Raw genomic sequence first — 18596 nt, 5'->3', positions numbered from 1 at the left:
GCTACTCAGCTATTCTGGTAGTAACTTCAGGAGAAGTCACTGTAATTAGCTATTTGTAACTCTTCAGCAATTCAGAATTAGTTAATTCTGCAGTAAGTTAATTTTGTTCATTTTTGTTCTTAACCCAATAACATATACCATGTTAGACCTGATTCATGGGCTAACACAGCATTTTTATTTTAATTTCTTTTAGTGGGGGAAGGTTTGGTCAGCTGCAAATATTTTACAGCACTTCTGATACTGATGTTGTAGCTCTTGCCATTGAGCAAGGTGAGGATATACTGGCCTATTACGAGTCTCCTGTACAAGGAATTCCTGACCAGCCATCCAAGACTGGAGTGAATGTGTCAGCAGCAAGTGACCCACTGTATGCCTGTGCAACTCAGTGCCTAAAAGAACAAGCATGTTCAGCCTTTACATTTTCCAGTGCCTCAGAGACTCCTCTCTGCCTCTGGCTGACAGCAGAGATCAGGCCATTAACTAATGTGTCAGGATTATGGACCTACAAGAAAAACATCAGCAGTGCATCCATTCTGTTTAGCACACAAGCCATTGCTGGTAGTGATTATGAATCTATCACAAGACAATGGGCCATCATGCAGGAAGGGGAAGAGTTTGCAAATCTCACAGTTACCATACTCCCTGACAGCCTGCCAGAGCTGGATGAAAAATTCACTATATCCCTGTTAGAAGTTGAACTATTGAACATCTCAGCCAGCTTGAAAAATCAACCAACTATTGGACAGCCAAATACTTCCACAGTTACCATAATGATGAATGGGGATGCCTTTGGAGTATTTAAGATCTACAGTGTAAGTCCCAATGCAACAGAGAGAGGTCTGTATATTGAAGTAGAAGAACGCCCTCAGGCCAGCGTGCAGCTGATGATACACAGGACAGAAGGCAGCCTGGGACAGGTGACAGTGGAATGGCGTGTTGTTGGTGGAACTGCTACCCCTAACTTGGATTTTGTGGGTGTTGGTGAGATTCTGGTGTTTGCTGAAGGTGAGGCAAGATTTAGCACTAACTTATCTTGTCCAAAAGTAAAGAAAACACAAAATGAGCAGATACACAAGAACCACAAAAAAAAAAGAAAAAAGATGAAAATTATAAATATTGAAGTATTTTTAATGAAATATTGAGGTATTCGTTATAAAGATAATATTTTTACTAAGTAGATGAGGAATAATATTGCTGAAATAGTTGTTGTATCAAAGATAATGAAAATGAGAATCAGGCCTAAGTGATCTTTTGTTAATCATCAGTCAATTCAGCACTAATTTTTAATAATACATCTTTTTAGATTCTGAGATTGTATTGATTTCATAACATAACAGGATAGTTTAAAAATTGCCAAGAAGAAAAGTCTATAGCAGGCATTATTTAAGCACTGTAAAACATGATGGATGTGTTTTATATTTTCAAAGTCTGAGATGATTGAACAGTTGTTTTGAAAACAATTTATGGGAGTGTAGTAATGTTTATTTAGCTTTCTAAACCATCTGAACTCAAATGAAGGGTTGCCAGGAGTGATTTGGAAACTGACATGTAATTATATTAAGTGTTTATAACTTTACTAAATCTGTTTTCAAAATACTTTGAAGGGCAATATAACAAAAAATACATGTATGTGGTAAACTGATATAATTATTAGTAAAGGTTATGCACATAGAATGACCAATAGGATTGTGTTGCAAATTGTAATGCATTATAGAGACTGGTAATTGATTGTGTTTGCTGCTAACACTGTCATTTGTTGATACTCCAGAAAATAGGTAGTTAATATAATGACAGCTCACTTTAATGCATTTCCTGGTCCAGTAAATATATAGTCAAGTTTTGTGTACATCTGTCTGTATGTGGTTCATCAGAAAATGTATTCACTTGATAATTATTTTTACAAGAATTATATCCCCCTTTCCTAATTAAAATTTGAAAGCTGGAGAACTTGTAAAGCAAATAAGAATTCTAGGCATTCACAATGCAAATATTGTTAATTTCTACAGAGCATATTTAATAATTTGTTATTTATATTGCCTAATATAACCTTTCATCAGTAATTGAATAAATTTTCGTAACAATCGTCATAACTTCTAGACAGGTAAATAAGTAAAGATTGTTCACGTCCTTTTTTATATTAGTTAAGTACTTGCTAGTAGAGTAGATGATTGAATCTTTAACAGGTGATTTTTATGTGAACCAATACATATGCATATGCTCTTCTACCTTTAGGTGAAACAAAAAAGATGGTCACACTCACCATTTTAGATGATCCAGAGCCAGAGGATAATGAAAGCATCATAATCAGCCTGGTGCATACTGAAGGAGGGAGTAGGATTCTGCCCAGTTTTGACACTGTCACAGTGGTTATCCTGGCAAGTGACAATGTGGCAGGAATCATTAGCTTCCAGGCAGCTGGAAGGTCTGTTATTGGTCGTGAAGGTGAGTTCTGTGTGTTGACCACACTCAGTTTGTTTAACATGAGCTTCCATCTCTGTGCTTTCTGTTGATAACCATGCAGGGATTGTTATCACTGTTTAGAGAATGCCAGCAAACAGAGAATAACCACATACTTAGCACACGTTTCTTTGAATTTTTAACTCCTGCAAACAGCACTTAAATGAAGTCTATGGAAAAGATGTATAGACCATTTCCAAAGCTACATTTCACCATTTGTTCTTTCACTTCTGTTTCCTGAAGGTTTTGCCTTGATTCTACTGGCATTGCATTTCTGTGCCTTTCATCATTTCTCATTATTTTATACCATATTCCAGGACTGTGTAACTGCCATCATACAGATCAATTGCTAAGCTTAAGCAAATATTATCTGTCACTGACTTAAAATTAAGTCTAAATTATCTAGAAAATATTTCCAAAAAAAAAAAAGAAAAAGGAAAAGAAAGAAAAAATCTTCCATCTTTCTAAAGTTTCTCTTTATATTTTTTATGGCAGCTCATTTTAGGCTTGTGACAAATCTTGATGTCATCACTCAGTCATGACTTTTGAGAACGATAATAGATATCTAGTGTCTACTAATGTCTTAAGAGAGCATGTTTTGTGTTTTACCTAGGTTTTGGTAGAGTTCTGCATAGGACAGTAAAAATACAAATTGTGACTGCTCTTGTTAGCCTTTGCTGGAATCTCAGTGTATTGCAGTCTCAAATTTTTCTGATATGTAAACTGATAGGTAAATAGAGATTTGCTATCCAAGAACGTATGCACTGAATTTTTGGTTGGAAGAAAAAGTCTATCTCTTTTTTTTTTTTTGTACATAATGCAAGGACACCATAAGCATTTGGGTTTTGTTTAGATACAGTTTGTGTTAATCTTGTTGTGCCCAGTTTACATGCTTCATTACTCCACATTAGCAGTTCTGATCTGCCTGACTAGCCAGTTGCAGTCTGGCAGTCTAAGAACAGCTGTTAATGAGCCCAAGGAATTAATACAAATAATCTCATTCCTCAAGGTTACAAAGACCTTATTTACTTCCCACTGGTTAAATATTAGTCATAGCATGCTGAAGCTGAAAGCTTTTATCTGGAGCTTTATATATAGTATGTGTATAGTGCTAAAAACTGATTCCAATTCTTCAGCTTGTGAAAAATATTGCATTGCATTAGAGCAAGAAAAAACAGCCAAGCTAGTTCACTTTGATACAAAAAAAAAAAAAAAAAAAAAAAAGGAATGAGCTAAGGTTTTCATATGATTTCAGTGTTTTTCCTTCATTTTCATTATCAAGTTTTTTCTTATGGAGACAAAACATTATCAGACATAAATCCAAATAGTGTTATCTTTTCTATTTATCTTTTCTATTTATTATTATTGCATTATATTACATTATATAACATTATATTACATTATATTATATTATATTATATTATATTATATTATATTATATTATATTATATTATATTATATTATATTATATTATATTATATTATATTATATTATATTTATTATATTATAGAACAGTTTCTGTTAAGAACTCAGTATTTTTTCAAGCTGTTCATATAATTCATCCCTGTGGGGAACAAGATTTGAAAAACCAAAGACTGGCAAGGAAAGAGAAAAAATAGTTCATTTTGGTTTTGCTTAAAGAGCAACCCTGCAGATGGGAGATGTTAGGAAATACTCGGTGTGAGAAAATTCAGGTATTTATGTTCTCTCTGCATTGTTGTCTGCCAACCAGAAAGAAATGGCTTTTTCTCACAGCAGATAACAGGATGCTGTTAAAGACAAAAGCCTTTCCTGTAGACTTGGAGCTCTTTGTAAGGAGGAAGGGAGTTAAGAGTGTTGGTGAAACACAGCCTGGTGAAGGATTTGTGTATCCAAAGGTCCAGGCCTTTTGATATACAACACTGTGCTCAGGGCACTTTTTGCCCTGCTAACATGGAATAAGTTTAGCAGTGTAGGTGACTCAGTTTTGAAAGTTACGTAATGGAATAAATCCTTTCTTCACACTTCAGCTGTGGATCATGGCTGTCTTGGTGATATATATGAGTATATTCAGTTCACATAATCACCATATTGAGGGCAAGGGCAGCATTTAAGTTCAAGCAGAACTGCAATAGTTGTATGCCTATGACTGAATTAGATGAAAAAATACTGCAATAGCTTAAAATAAGGAGCAAGGGGACAATGGATTAGATCCCCTTCTCCTTCATAAGGGTAGAAATCTAAAAAAAGATTTAAAAGGGTAAAATATTAAAAAACCCCTACAACAAAATAGTGAAATTAACCTAAGAATACTTTCAATCTTCAGAAATAGATTTTTATTTGTGTTGCTATTTCTTACTGGATAGGAATAACAAAGGTTTTGGTAAATCTGACTCAGCTTTACATGGGTAGTAGCTGACTCCTAGAGGGTCTTTAATGAAAATGAATTGTACTTCAGGTTTCTTTTTGGTGCTTGGATTACTGTGTATCAAAGCTCTGTATTTTGAAGTATTTCAAAGTCTTCAGTGAAAATTTGTTGTATTGCATAATATTGCATTGAAATAACCTTTGTTTATATTGTTCTATGGTGATATTAAAGTAATTATTTTTCTATCAAATATTTATTTGTTTGCTATGAATGTGCAAAATTCTCAAATGGAATAAACAGATTTCAGGGCAGTATTAAATGACATGAAAAATTAGGCTTAGGACATGTAAATTGTCAATCTGTCCTCATATATCTTGGTGTAGAACCAGAATTCTTGTGATGTCAATAAATTTTAAATTCTTAGTTCTCTTAGAACTAGTATGGGGCAACTTAAAACAAGGTTTAAATGAAGTTTGAAATGATGAGACTGATAGCTTACTAATTGTATGTTGGAAAATTGGTGTATACAATTTTTATATTACTTCTTCACAAATTTAGTTTTCAGTTTTTTATATTAAGGTCTTTTAAAATTTGCTGTTCATATCTATCTAATTCATAGGCAATACATTGGCATCCTTCAAATTTTCCTTACCAAACAGAGAACATGTCCAGACACTGATTAATCTTTTTGGGCCAGTTTTAGATATGCAATACTGTCCTGCAATAGAATATGCCAGAATAACCAGATAAGCATCCCAATTTGTTCTTTGAGTTGCACAGTCAGTGGGACTAGCTGTGCTACTTAATTCTGTATGCTGTGCATAAGATCATAACCCAACACCACACCTGCACTTTCCCTTTCACAGATGCATCTCAGTGTTTCTCAACATGGTGGCTTTTAACACAAACTAAAAGATAGAATTATTTCCAGTTTTGCAACAGCAACAAAAATTCAAGTCAATTTATAGCAATACTAGAAAAAGTAATTTTCAGTCAGTTGAGGGTGGACCTAAGTTTACATGATTATTTCCAAGCACCTCAATATTATAAATTTCTGTGTATTTCATGTCCTTGAAAACTAATTGCATAATTATATACTGACAATCTTCCATTCTGTGAACTGGAAAAATATTGTTGGCATACAGAGGCAATACATTTATGTATTAAAATAAATATCTCTCCTCTAATAGGTATGTATTACATAATTTTACTAATATTATCTGCTGATCTATTTCATTTTAATATAATATGTAATTTTGCATGCCTATATTTAAAATATTTAATTTTATATCAGGTATTTATTTTGTATAAATATATATAGCTCTTTCATACTTTATATGAATTTTCTTAATTTTTCAAAACTTCCTGAAGAGTTTTCTCTTAAAATGACCATTTGGTTAAATATTATAAATGTAGGAAAACACCATAACTGCTTCTGATAGGTTCATATTTTTACTTGATACCTATTATCTCTGAAATTATAACAAATTATTAAAATTATTTAAAAATTATAAAACATTAATGTTTTGCTTCTAAATACTGTCCTTTAAAAATTGTGTGTGTGGTTTTTTTTTTTTTCTGGATGTTTTCTAATATTTGTAAATTCAAACTCACATAAATGGAACTTGCAGGTAATTACTAGCATTTTCCCACATGCACTATGTAAAGTCACAAGATACTGCAGATGTTAGGAACATGTCTATTCCTTGCCAGTTAGCTGCTGTAGAAAACTGTGTTAAAGCTGTGTGTAGAGCATTTATTCTGTGTGTAGTTCACAGATACTGCTCTTTATTTTGTGCATGTTTTGACAGCAGTTATGCATATGTACCAGGTTCCTTTATATGTTGATAATTCTTTCCAAGAATGAACTAAATTCATAAAAACCCATGAAGAAAGAGTTTAGATTTGTGGGGGGTTTTGTTTCAATATTTAAAAAAAAAGATATTACTTAACTATTAAAAGTATTAAGGTTTTGGATAAAAAAAAGCTTTAACTGTGATTCACATTTTTTCATTTTCATTTTAGTAGTTGAATTGTAGAAGAATAAATTCAAAAATATTGCATTTTGTCCTCTGTCCCTAGGAGAACAATTGCAATTCCCTATTGTAAGAACTGCCCCAGGACTGGGAAATGTTACTGTTGAGTGGAAAATAGTTGGATATAATGTACAACAAAATTTTGAACACTATTCTGGAATTCTCTTTTTTCCTGAGGTGAGTCCATAAGCAAATCTAATGACTACAAGAGAATATTGTAGTTTGAAGTGAGCTGATGAAACAAATGTGCTTTTATAGTCTTCTTTGTCTTGATATGATTAAAGTGCAGTATACTTTTCAGTGTTTTAACTTGACCTTTCTTAAAGGTATTGCTCAAAATACATATGATAGAGTGGTATTAATTGTGCTGTGTACACTAATGACTAATCAGTTTATCAATAACATTTATAGGGGGTATTGAATACAACATTACACGTCCACTTGCTGGATGACCACATTCCAGAAGAAAAGGAAGAATACCGGATCATCCTGTACAACATCAAAACAGAAGGTAATGCCAAACTACACACTGTTATATCTGCTATATCTAAAATTTCCATTTAGTAGTGTAATAGTTCTACGTGTATTTAACCATTTTGGAAGTGTAGGACTAAGAATATTGAAAATGTTGCAAACTGTACAAAACTTTTTCACATGTTATTGAAACAGGCTGGACACATCTGTGTGTTTATGTATACATATGATACAGGTGTCATAAAATAAATTGATATTTTTATCTTTTTAAACAATCTTGTCTGTCAAGCTGTCTTTCTGAATTTCTGTCTCTGAATTATAGAAGGTCAATATTTTACTCTTTCATTGAAATTATAATGAGAAAAGAAGCATGAAACTGCATCCCTTCTGAAATACCCTTTGTTAAACTGGAATTAGTGTCTAAACACCAAACTAATTTGACATGGGTGATATTGCTGATAGGTGCCTTACAAACTTATCTAAATAATTTGTTTACTCTTGTAATCCTTCAGGATAAGTTTAAATTAATGAGGTTGTTCATCAAGACAACACTTGTATTAATTTCTTAATGGAATGATTGAGATGTTGAATATAATTCTAACTTTTGTAATGAATTCCTAGGAAAGCTTTCTCTTTCCTTTTGCAATAGAAGTAGTTTAGGAAAGTTAACGTTTGGCACTGTCTCTTCAAATTTTCTCACTTCTTAATATAGTCTTGAACTCTATAGTTTTATGCATACAATTCTTGTAGTAATTGAATGTTCCTGTGCTTATTACAGAATGCAATTATACCACCTGTAAAATTCAGTGAGCATATAATGTGTTTGGTTTGATTTCATTTGCAGTTTTACTGGCTGTCATTTTTACATAAAAATAGCAGTAATGTAAGGCAAAACTTCATTTACCTAACGTTATTAACTGTAGTCCATTGGTTCTCTTGCAGGTGTTTCTCCTGCTGGTGCTGCTATTTTGGATAGTCAAGGATATGAAGCTGTTTTGACAGTAGAAGCTAGTGATGAACCACATGGACTGCTGAATTTTGCTTCTCCATCCAGGGTAGTTTTACTTCCAGAGGAAAACAAAACAGTTCAGCTTTTTATTAACAGAGAATTTGGATCTCTAGGTTTGTATAACATCTCCAAGAGAAATTAAGTTTTGTTTTCAAAATAATTAGACAAATGAATGCCATGACAAGGAGGCTAGAAAATCTGGAAAATCTTGGATACAACTGAGGTTTTCAGAACTTCTAGGCCCCTTACTCTGGGCTTAGAAACTAAGTTTTAGATAAAACTAAAGCCACAGCCTTTAATTCTACAGCAAGGGATCTGGGAACTATGACATATCTAGTTGACTGTTAGGGTTGTACTGTTATGTCCAGCAAATATGTCTTGAATTTTTAGTCTGTCCAGAAGAAATTAAGAAACGTGAGAGAAGGAGCATATATGGAATTATCATTCCTACAGCATCCCCTCTTTAAACTTCCAGAATCTGACAGTTTAGGAATATCCCATGGAAGAAGTTGCATTGACGCCTCTGAATTCAGTTTATACCTCTCCTAAGAACTATGTATTTAATTCAATTTTCCTTTTGAAATAAAATTAAATTGTAAAAAATTTAATAATGTGCTGTGTGGCGAAATATTTTTTTTGTATCTTTCCTGAGTATTTTGACTTCCATTGAGAGATAACATGCATAATAATTTTCTATTTATGTTTTTAGACTATATTTAGAACTCAGTGAGAATCTCTCTTATTTGTTTTTATCTGTTTTGAGGTGAATTGATCAGTTGAAACAAATATTCAAGATCTGGACAGGCTACAGATTTGTAGAGGTGTTTAAATGTAATTTCTTTGTTTTCCCCTTTATTTTTTAATGTCAATCAGTATCTAAATTACTTTCCAAACACTACTTAGGAAACTATTAGTTTATTTTAAGTATCAATTGTAAATGTGAAATCTCTCAATTAACTTCATATTTATTTATTAAAACTACAGTTCTTCTATACTTTATGTTTTATTTCATACAGATTAACTTGGAATTTCATTTGTCATGTTATGTCTGGGATCACTCTCTTTAAATTTGCAATTTGACTTACTCTGGCAAATTGGTGAGATGTGGCTTTATTATAGAAAAAAAAAAAATCTAGCTTTTCTTGTAATAAAATCTATCACTGTATGCCCTAATTTTTATTCTCCATCAACATCTGTGTCAGTCTGCCTGGAAAGCAAACTAAATTTAGGGCTCTCCTTAGAGCCTTTCTCAGACATCAGTCATTCCGGACACACTCTACTTGCCTTGACACCAAATCTGGTATTAATAATACATTAGATGTCCCAGGTATGTAATATGATATTTGAAGTTCACAGCATCTCAAATATATGAATACATTGGGCCCTAATGCTTTCTGAGTCCTGTGATCTTGGACAAAAGACTGAAAGGAATAGGTCTCTTTGGTTTCAGATTAGTTTGTAATTAGTTGCTCCATTTTTTTGATGAGCATTTAATCTCTTTCTTTGTCTATTCCAGTGAGCATTACATAATAATTGAAAAAGTGGGCTTTTTTTGGTCACATTTTAAACAGGTGCCATCAATGTCACATATGCCACAGTTCCAGGATTGGTCTTCTTAAGTAACCAGACAGAGGGGACCTTGGCTGAACCAGGAGCTGATTATGTAGCTGTTTCTGATTCAGTGATTTTGGAAGAAGGAGAAACATCAGCTGCCATAAATGTTACTATTCTAGAGGTAAATTCTATATCCTTTCACTCTATGCTTACTTGTGTGGCTACTGGAAAGGAATATTGTGGAACCTGAATCTTGCAAGCTGTATTACTTGAAGCTATCAATTTTATTTTAATTTAGAAAGACTGCTTTGGTCTTTAATGTTAAAATCACAGAAGGACAAATAATAACAGAAGACTGTGCTTATTTAAATGAAATTTAACTCTTTCATTAAGACTTTATTTTCTGATATTCACACCAGTGTAATTCATTGCTTGCTACTTTATCAGAAGAGCTTTATTAGGTTCTTACTTTATCAGTGGTTGCTATTTGTGCTTTTAAAATTGAGCAGAAATTTGCTCATATCTAGTTTAGTGTCACCACAGTCTTTTCCATTAAATATAATGTCTTGCTTCATAATTAACGTTTTATGTAAAAGTGTTCCAGGAAAATGGAAGCATAAATTAATTGTAGTGTTACTGTAATGTTAGAGATGTCTAGTGTATTGCTTTTTGACAGATTCTGTGATTGTTTCTTAAAGAAAATGATAAGAGAATATACTGGATTTGTGTTTTGTAGGATGATGTACCAGAAGTGCAAGAATTCTTCTTGGTTAATTTAACTTCAGTGGAACTTGTCATGAACCATTCAACTTCTTTCCCACCTAGGCTGGGTAAAACAACTTAAAAACAACTATGTTTCATTTTATTTTTATATCAATTGAATATTATATTACTCTGGCATATCATCATTCCACTTGCCACTTCCCAAATAATCCAAAATAGGACAGAGTGTTCTGCAAGAAACATTTTAGAACATCAAATATAGTCATTACGCTGGATTCTTGCTTTTTAAAGCCCTGTAAAAATGACAAAACAATTTTAATAGAGTAGTTAGCAATTAGCAATTAGCAGTTGGAGAACATAGTTATTTCAAATGTTGCATTGGCAATGTGTTAATGTGATTTTAATTTCCAAGTAAATGACAGAAACAACTATGTACAACGAATTCTTTCAGGTAGTTCCTTTGCTGATTCTTTCAAAAGTACTTTTTTATTACTCTTTATCAGATTTACTTTTAGGAGTCATGTTCTACTGTATTCCTACTCTTCCACACAACTTCATTTGTTTGCTTATTGAGGTCCTCATTCTGCTGCTGAAGTCAGTAGCAGAGCTGCCATTGGCTTTAAAGGCAGTTGGGTTATCCTGTGGCACCAGTGACTAATTATGCTGATTATTTCTAACATCCTCTGTGACTCTTTCTCCCTTTCTTTGCATGCGTATTGAAGTGACAGAGTTAATTCGTTACAGACTGAAAGGTAACTTGCAAAACTGACTGATGATGTGTAGACACTGAGCTGTGATTAGTTGAATCTAAAATTTGAAACATAAAGAGTAACCCTAAAGATTTCCTGATTTAAATTGTTTTGAGTGTGGTATAACCTTACCTTCTGCCATAAGTGGTTAGCAGTCTGAGTCATGACCATTTGACTCTGATGTACTTGGGATGATCAGATAATAGTTTTAATCCATGAGGCAAAAGTTTGTCCTCATTATAAAATGTCACAATTAATTCTGTTCTCAGACTAGTTTCTAATCTTGTTTTCCCTTTTTGTGTATTTTTTTTGTGATTGAGAATTCAAATCCTTGTTGGTGTAGTGCGTCTGTTTAGGATTTAGCAATCCCATACCCCATTTAAAATCTTTAATATAATTCTAGGTTTGTGATATCAAAAGTGATGGAGGTTCTGGTCATGATACTGGCATGCAGTTAATCATACCCATCTGGAATATATCATAAATGTTGTCCCTGTCTTAGCTACATGTATGCTATTTGGGATGTCTGTGGCATACAGTTAAACACGTGGAACTTAAGTGACCTTTATTTCTGATCTGAGACTTCATGGATATGGTGCATAAAGAGTAAACATAAGGACAGTTCTGTTTTCTTCATGCTTCCCTTGCTCCATCCCATAGTCTAGAAAAGGTGGAAGAAAAGGGCTCAACTCTAATAAAAAAGTGCAAGGAATTAAGAAAAGGGAAAATGTTCCATACTTAAGAATGACGAAAGCAAAAATTAATAAATTTAATGGATAGAAGACTTAAGACGGGATAAAATGAAAGGAGGGCCTCAGGAGAGGGGAAAACTACCAGATATTAAATAAGAGGTCTGATATTGAAAGCAAAGTATTATAGAACTTGAGTGAGTCGATCAAACTCACAGACATATGAGGGAAAATATCAGTTGGGAAGCTGAAGGGTCTATATGCACTGTGACTCCTATGGATTTCTAAACCTTTCTGCTGTCTGTGTAGAGGTGTTGCAGCTGCTGCTCACGTTAACCACTATCTCATAGTGTCAGGTTTGGATTCATGGCAGTGATCTTTTACTTTTTTCAGTTCTGTCTGGTTTAATAGAAATCTCTCTGATGGATCTTAAAATAGTATATTTACTAGAGATTTAGTGGAGTCAGTTTGTTTTGTAGAAATTGTCAGTCTTTGTTTCTTTTTAATTTTTATTAAAAGTAAATCGACATAAATTGATGTAGAAATGTGATGCTGTTTAAACAAAATAAGGCATTATGTGTTCAGAAGAATCAAATTCTGGTGGTCAAATTCTGGTCCCTGAAATTAGTGGAAATTGCTGGTATTATTCTATTATTCAGTATTTTCATGGGCAATACATGCAATAATCTTACAGAGTTATTGTGAAGATACATGTGTTTTTATGTAGTAATCATATGTTACAGTACATGAACTAGCTAAAAGGAAATTAATAATTCTTTTTTATAATCTGTGCTGTGTACCATTAGGATTTATTATCAGGCACTGAAACAAATACGAGATGACATACTGCATAATTTATTATTCTTTTTATTCATTTCCCCTTCCATATTCAGAATGGCACAGTCTGCAAAACATTAAATATCATCATAATAAAAACACACAATGAATTAAGACTTGATGAAAAATCTTGCTATTGTAATTTTCTGCTTTTTTGGTGCCATGGATTTTCTTCAATTTTTTTTTTTCAATTTGTTGTTGTTATTGTTGTTTAATGCATTAAATGTAATGTTGGTAATTAAAGGCACTGTGCTGCAGTTTTAATAGTAAGCTAGTAAGGACAGCTTTTCTTTAAGCCTTTCCAAGTACCCTGTCCACTTCATTTTCCCCTCTGTATTTTGGCTATAGAAAAGTATGTATTTCTTCTATAAAATTAATCAAGATACAAAGAAATGCTTCTGCTATTCTTTAAAATTATGAAAATGAATTCTACTGTTCTTACATACAGTCCTTCTGTTTTCCTTTGTAGATGTGGAAGGTTTAGCTTCTCAAATCATTATTGATGCTAATGATGGAGTAAGCGGAGTAGTTGAATGGGAAAGTACCAAGTAAGTCTTGTCACCTTGAAGATCTCCCTATGGGAGTTAATTATTAGTGTTGCCCAACTATTTTCATTTTCAATTAACAGTAAAACTCCTATTAACAATAGGATCAAATTTTTGAGATGCCATCATATCGTTCAGTTCAGTGGAACAGGAAAGATAATTCCCACACTAGAAACCAACATTTACGGTGTCCTTACTCAGAAATCTCATGCTACCATGTACTTATTTTCACTATTCTCCTTTGGTATTGTGAACTTTCATAACTCCCTCAAGCCTCCATCCATTGTCCCAGCCTCTGCATCCATGTAAGCATGCACATTGCTATCTCCTAGATCTTATTCTCTGATTTCCAGGAGCTAGGAAGAAGACATCCATGCTCATAGACAGTGTTAATCTGCCTCTAATAAAGTAGAGGAAAAGGGTCCTATAGTTCAATTCCATTTTGCTAAGGAAAAAAAAAAAAATATATATATATATATAATGATTGTAGACAAATGGTAATGATGCCTTTCTGTAACAGGGCTTTTTTTCTTAAAAGGTAGAGGGGATGATTTTAAGTGAAAATATAACAATTATCTACTATCCTATTAAAAGAAAGTGCTCAGAGAGCACTGAGAATTTTTCTTGGTTTTTCTTTTAGTTTTGAAGTTAATGAATCTCATGGCAATCTGACCATAATGGCATTACGAAACAAAGGCTCTTATGGCAACGTGTCAGTGTTTTTTTATGCCCAAAATTTGGAGGCACAGCTGGGTTTGGATTTTAATGTGATCTCAAGGGTAAGAAGCAAACTTTAAATCTAATAGTTCTCATTTCTTCAGCTTCCTCAAAAGAACATCTTTTTTATTCTGCAGAAGGGTCACTAGTACATCTAGATTTCTCAACGTCTGTCTGATCGTCTCAGCTCTGATCTTCTGATCTTCTGAGATAGATTTAGACATCTTATTTTATTCTTTCTTTCTTTTTTAGTACAGATGAATTTGTAAACTTCCAAACATCTATTTCAAATACAATTTTGCTAAGTCAAGAGCATATAAGATTTCATGTAAGATTTAATATTTTTCACAACAGAACTTTTAAAGTGAATTGCTCTTGTTTGTCCTCACTCTTCAAAGTGCTAAACTGTTTAACTGTTTTGCTTCTTTTTCAATCAGTTTATAAGGGACATAGAAATTACTCCTCTTCTTGCTTCTTCTTTCCTCCCTATTTAAGGCAATTCTGCTCTACCTAAATTTAAAATTTCTGTGGGTATTATCAGTTATTGTATATTCACTGCTCTCTGTGTTTCAATGCTAGACTCTTTTTTTTGCTGATGGAGAAAGGAATAAATCTGTTGTCGTTGTGATTTGTGATGATGATATTCCTGAAGGTGATGAGAAGTTCCAGTTAATTCTTACAAATCCCTCATTTGGCCTGGAATTAGGGGAGAAGACAACAGGTAAAACTTAATTTTGAAGTCCTCATTTTCAGAATTGTATCTCGGTCACTTTAATTTCATTCTTCTGAATAATCATGTTTTAGAAAACACCAGTGTGCTCCTATGGTAGATTATTAAACTCATTTGGAAAGTTCTTAAACATCATTTGAAAAATGTAAAACAAACAAAATAATATGTAAAATAAGGAATCAGAAAAGGCAAAAACAGGATGTTTTAATAAGAGAGCCTAGATTCTTCCTTTCTAGAAATCTTCCTAGATAAAGCAAAATGCTTCCATATTCTGTTAAGTGATATCAGGGACATAAAAGCAGTATACATATATTTAAGAAAGAATGGATTTATGTATATATTAATTTATTTGTGCATGTGTACAATTATACTTTATTATGTTAATTGAAGCATATTTCTATTATTTATTTCTCAAAAGCCACAATTACTATATTTGCCAATGATGATGGACATGGAATTTTGTCATTCAATAACAGTGATCACTTCTTCCTAAGAGAGCAAACAGCTCTCCATCTGATGGAAAGTGTTGCAGTATTAAATATAATTAGAGAACCTCCTCAGGGAATATTTGGAACAGTGTCTGTTCAGTATCTTGTAAGTGAAGTTAATTCTTCAGAACCATCAGTGGATTTGACCCCTTCTCAAGGATACATTGTGCTGGAAGAGGGAGTCAGATTTAAGGTAATATGATAGCTATAACACAAAAAGTGAAGAAGGCTTTTTTTTTTGTTTGTTTTTGGTTTTGTTTTTAAATTATTGGTAGATTTCAGCAATGTTTGTAGTTTTTGATGTGTTAATTTTTTTCATATGTTTTCATTAATTCTCAGAATAAAATTGAGTTCTGGTAGTGCAGAAAAATTTGGTATGTTTTTCTGTAGGTATTTTTATCTTTGTAATAGTTCAGGTAAATTGAAAACAATACAATGGGTATATAATATGATGTGTATAGGATAATTTATTTATATGTGTTGGTATATAGCTGAAAGACAAACTTTGGCATGAAGTCATAATTTGCTACTGTAAATAATTATAGTGGAATTAAAAATACCATTCCATTTTGTGGCCTGAAAAGAGTATTCTGCAGCCAAGCCAAAGGTGAGCAGCTTTCAGAGTTTTGGAAATTGAAAATTACTTGTTTTTCTCACAGTATTAATCCCACTGCTTCTGTACTGTCCTCATAAGAATGTCAGCTAGAAAATGAGCTATCTTAAGTGTGTCAATAATAGGTTAGTATATTATGGTTAGTGAAGCAGAATCTGAAACAAACCTTTCTGCAAACACTGTTTTTTAGTTTCTGAACCTAAAATGCATTTAGCACCTCAGTGATGGGCAGTTTAGCAGATCTGTGAGCAGTAGGGAGTAAAATATTTCTCAATACAGTCATGCAATATGGTTTATTAAAGAAGTAAATAGAGATCTAAAATGTTGTAAGCATTATTTTAGTTCCAGATCTTTCATTACTAAGTACTACTCTATACTAAGGCAAAGCAACATGTGCTACTGTCACTTTTACCTCTTTGAGTAATGAGGAGAATGACAGTGAAAACACCTATTTCTTTCTAGACAGTTCTCTGCTGATTTGAGACCACCTCGTGACAATCTTATCCACCATGGTGCTGTAGAGGGAATAAAGCATCACGAAGAGAGTGTTTAAAATATTCCTCTATTGCCTTTTTTTCCTTTTGTTTTTCTCAGTACCAGAAGGGTAATTACCCTGTTGCTCATGAGATAGTTTAGTTGACAACTAAAGTAAACCCAACTTGTGTTGCGTTAGGGAGTCAAATAGCTCTGTGGGAACTAGGAATTACCAAGGAACATATGGAATAAATACAAAACAAAAGAAAGAAAAAAAAGGTCAAAACCTGTTACATTTCAGAGAATCCTGTGATGAGGAAAGAAGGGAAGGGAAAAATAAAGTGGATATGCTAATTTTGGTGTTGCAGTAATGGAGGTCACCAGAAGGATTATTATAGAACTCCTGCCTGAACTGTCCATGCCTTTCTCCTGCCTTCTCCACTTTCAAGAGCTGCTGTTGTGCTGCCTTGCTGTCCAGAGCTTTTCATAGAAAGAACAGAAACAGCAGCACGGCCTGAATAACTTTGTCATTGTTAGCTGTCAAGTCTCAGCAGCTTTCTGTGCTTGTTTCTTTCCAGACACTGCGCATTTCTGCAATCCTGGATGAAGAACCAGAATTAGATGAGCACTTTGTTGTCACCCTGTTCAATCCAACTGGAGGAGCCAGACTAGGCACCAGAGTGCAAACTATGATTACAGTGTTACAGAACCAGGCTCCACTGGGGCTTTTCAGCATCTACCCAGTTACAAATAGGTACTGAACCCTGATTCAATCAAAACGAAGTTTTTCATATGCCATAGAGATGGTTTCCCTTAAAAAAAATGTAGTAAACCAGTTGTAAAATTTATGATTTTTAAAAGTATACTATTTGTCAAATGCTATTGCTGCTACACAGAACAGAAAAAAACACTTAAAATGGACTGTTCATTGTTAGAAATGTTACTTCTCTATGCATTTTTCCTTGAAACAGTACTTCATTAGTCCCCAAACATTTCTCTAATAGTAGTAAATAATAAGAATTTCACAGAATTCCATAGACCAGTTTCCCACCAATCAGAAATTTTCTAATTTACCTATTTATTTAAGCTTGTGTAAGATACACCCTCACTCAGGGCTGGTTTTTGGAACAAAATAAGCCATCTTATTAGGACATGGTCAAGAAGTGGGCCCTTGGGAATCTCATGAGATGGAACAAGACCAAGTGCAGAGTGCTGCACCCCCAGTACAGGCTGGGGATGAACAGACTGGGAGCTGCCCTGCCCCAAAGGACATGGGGGTGCTGCTGAGGGGCTGGACATGAGCCAGCCATGGGCACCCCCAGCCCAGAGAGCCAAATGTGTCCTGGGCTGCAGCCAAAAGCAGCTTGGGCAGAAGGTGAGGGAGGGATTTCTGCCCCTCCTCTCACTGTGCTGAGACCTCACCTGCAGAGCTGCCTCCAGCCCTGGAGCCCCTGCAGGAAGACATGGAGCTGTTGCAGCAGGACCAGAGGAGGCCACTCAATTTATCAGAGGGATGGAGCACCTCTGCTGGGAGGAAATGCTGAGAGAATTGGGATTGTTCAGCCAGGAGAGGCAGCTTTGACCTGACTCAACTGTAACCTTCCAGTACCTAAAGGAAGCCTGTCTGAAAGCTGGAGAGGGACTTCTGACAGGGGCATGTAGTGACAAGAGGGAATGGCTTAAAACTGAAAGAAAATAGAATCAGATTAGATATCAGGAAGAAATTCTTCACTGCGAGAGTAGTGAGGCACTGGCACAGGCTGCCCAGGGAAGCTGTGGATGCCACATCCCTGGAGGTGTTCAGGGCCAGGTTTGATGAAGATTTGAGCAACCTAGTCGAGTTGGGGGATGTCCCTGCTTATGGCAGGAGGGCTGGAACAAAAGGATCTTTAAGGTTCTTTTCAACTTAAAGCAGATCATATGAGTCTATGATATGGAGTGATGTTTTCAGAAATCATTCAGCTTTGCCCATACAGTTGGTGTGTTAAATTTCAGGCTGTTTTAAGATTTGTTGAATTTCCCATTATTTTGTCAAGGTCTTGTGTGGAGAAACATTGTGCAACCTTAATTAGTATTAGTCCCTTACTGAGCAAATCTAGTATTTTCTTTTTATTGCATATTCTGTGCTGAAGGTGTCCGATAAGAATCCTATTC

General features: G+C 34.1%; 1 protein-coding gene across 1 annotated transcript in view; it reads left to right on the top strand.

The window, feature by feature from the left end:
• The window catches only part of ADGRV1 (adhesion G protein-coupled receptor V1), a 237134-nt gene that overhangs the window by 57957 nt on the left and 160581 nt on the right, over positions 1 to 18596 (top strand). The window contains exons 34-45 of the mRNA XM_079331426.1: positions 194 to 1005; positions 2233 to 2442; positions 6887 to 7017; positions 7252 to 7351; positions 8257 to 8436; positions 9895 to 10058; positions 10614 to 10707; positions 13345 to 13423; positions 14061 to 14199; positions 14717 to 14858; positions 15286 to 15548; positions 17021 to 17196. Of these exons, the coding sequence (XP_079187552.1) occupies positions 194 to 1005; positions 2233 to 2442; positions 6887 to 7017; positions 7252 to 7351; positions 8257 to 8436; positions 9895 to 10058; positions 10614 to 10707; positions 13345 to 13423; positions 14061 to 14199; positions 14717 to 14858; positions 15286 to 15548; positions 17021 to 17196 (2490 nt within the window). The remainder of the gene's footprint in view (positions 1 to 193; positions 1006 to 2232; positions 2443 to 6886; positions 7018 to 7251; positions 7352 to 8256; positions 8437 to 9894; positions 10059 to 10613; positions 10708 to 13344; positions 13424 to 14060; positions 14200 to 14716; positions 14859 to 15285; positions 15549 to 17020; positions 17197 to 18596) is intronic.

The sequence above is a fragment of the Erithacus rubecula genome, assembly GCF_903797595.1.
Source record: "Erithacus rubecula genome assembly, contig: SUPER_Z_unloc_3, whole genome shotgun sequence".
Lineage (NCBI taxonomy): Eukaryota > Metazoa > Chordata > Aves > Passeriformes > Muscicapidae > Erithacus > Erithacus rubecula.
This window is presented reverse-complemented; position numbering and strand designations above follow the sequence as displayed.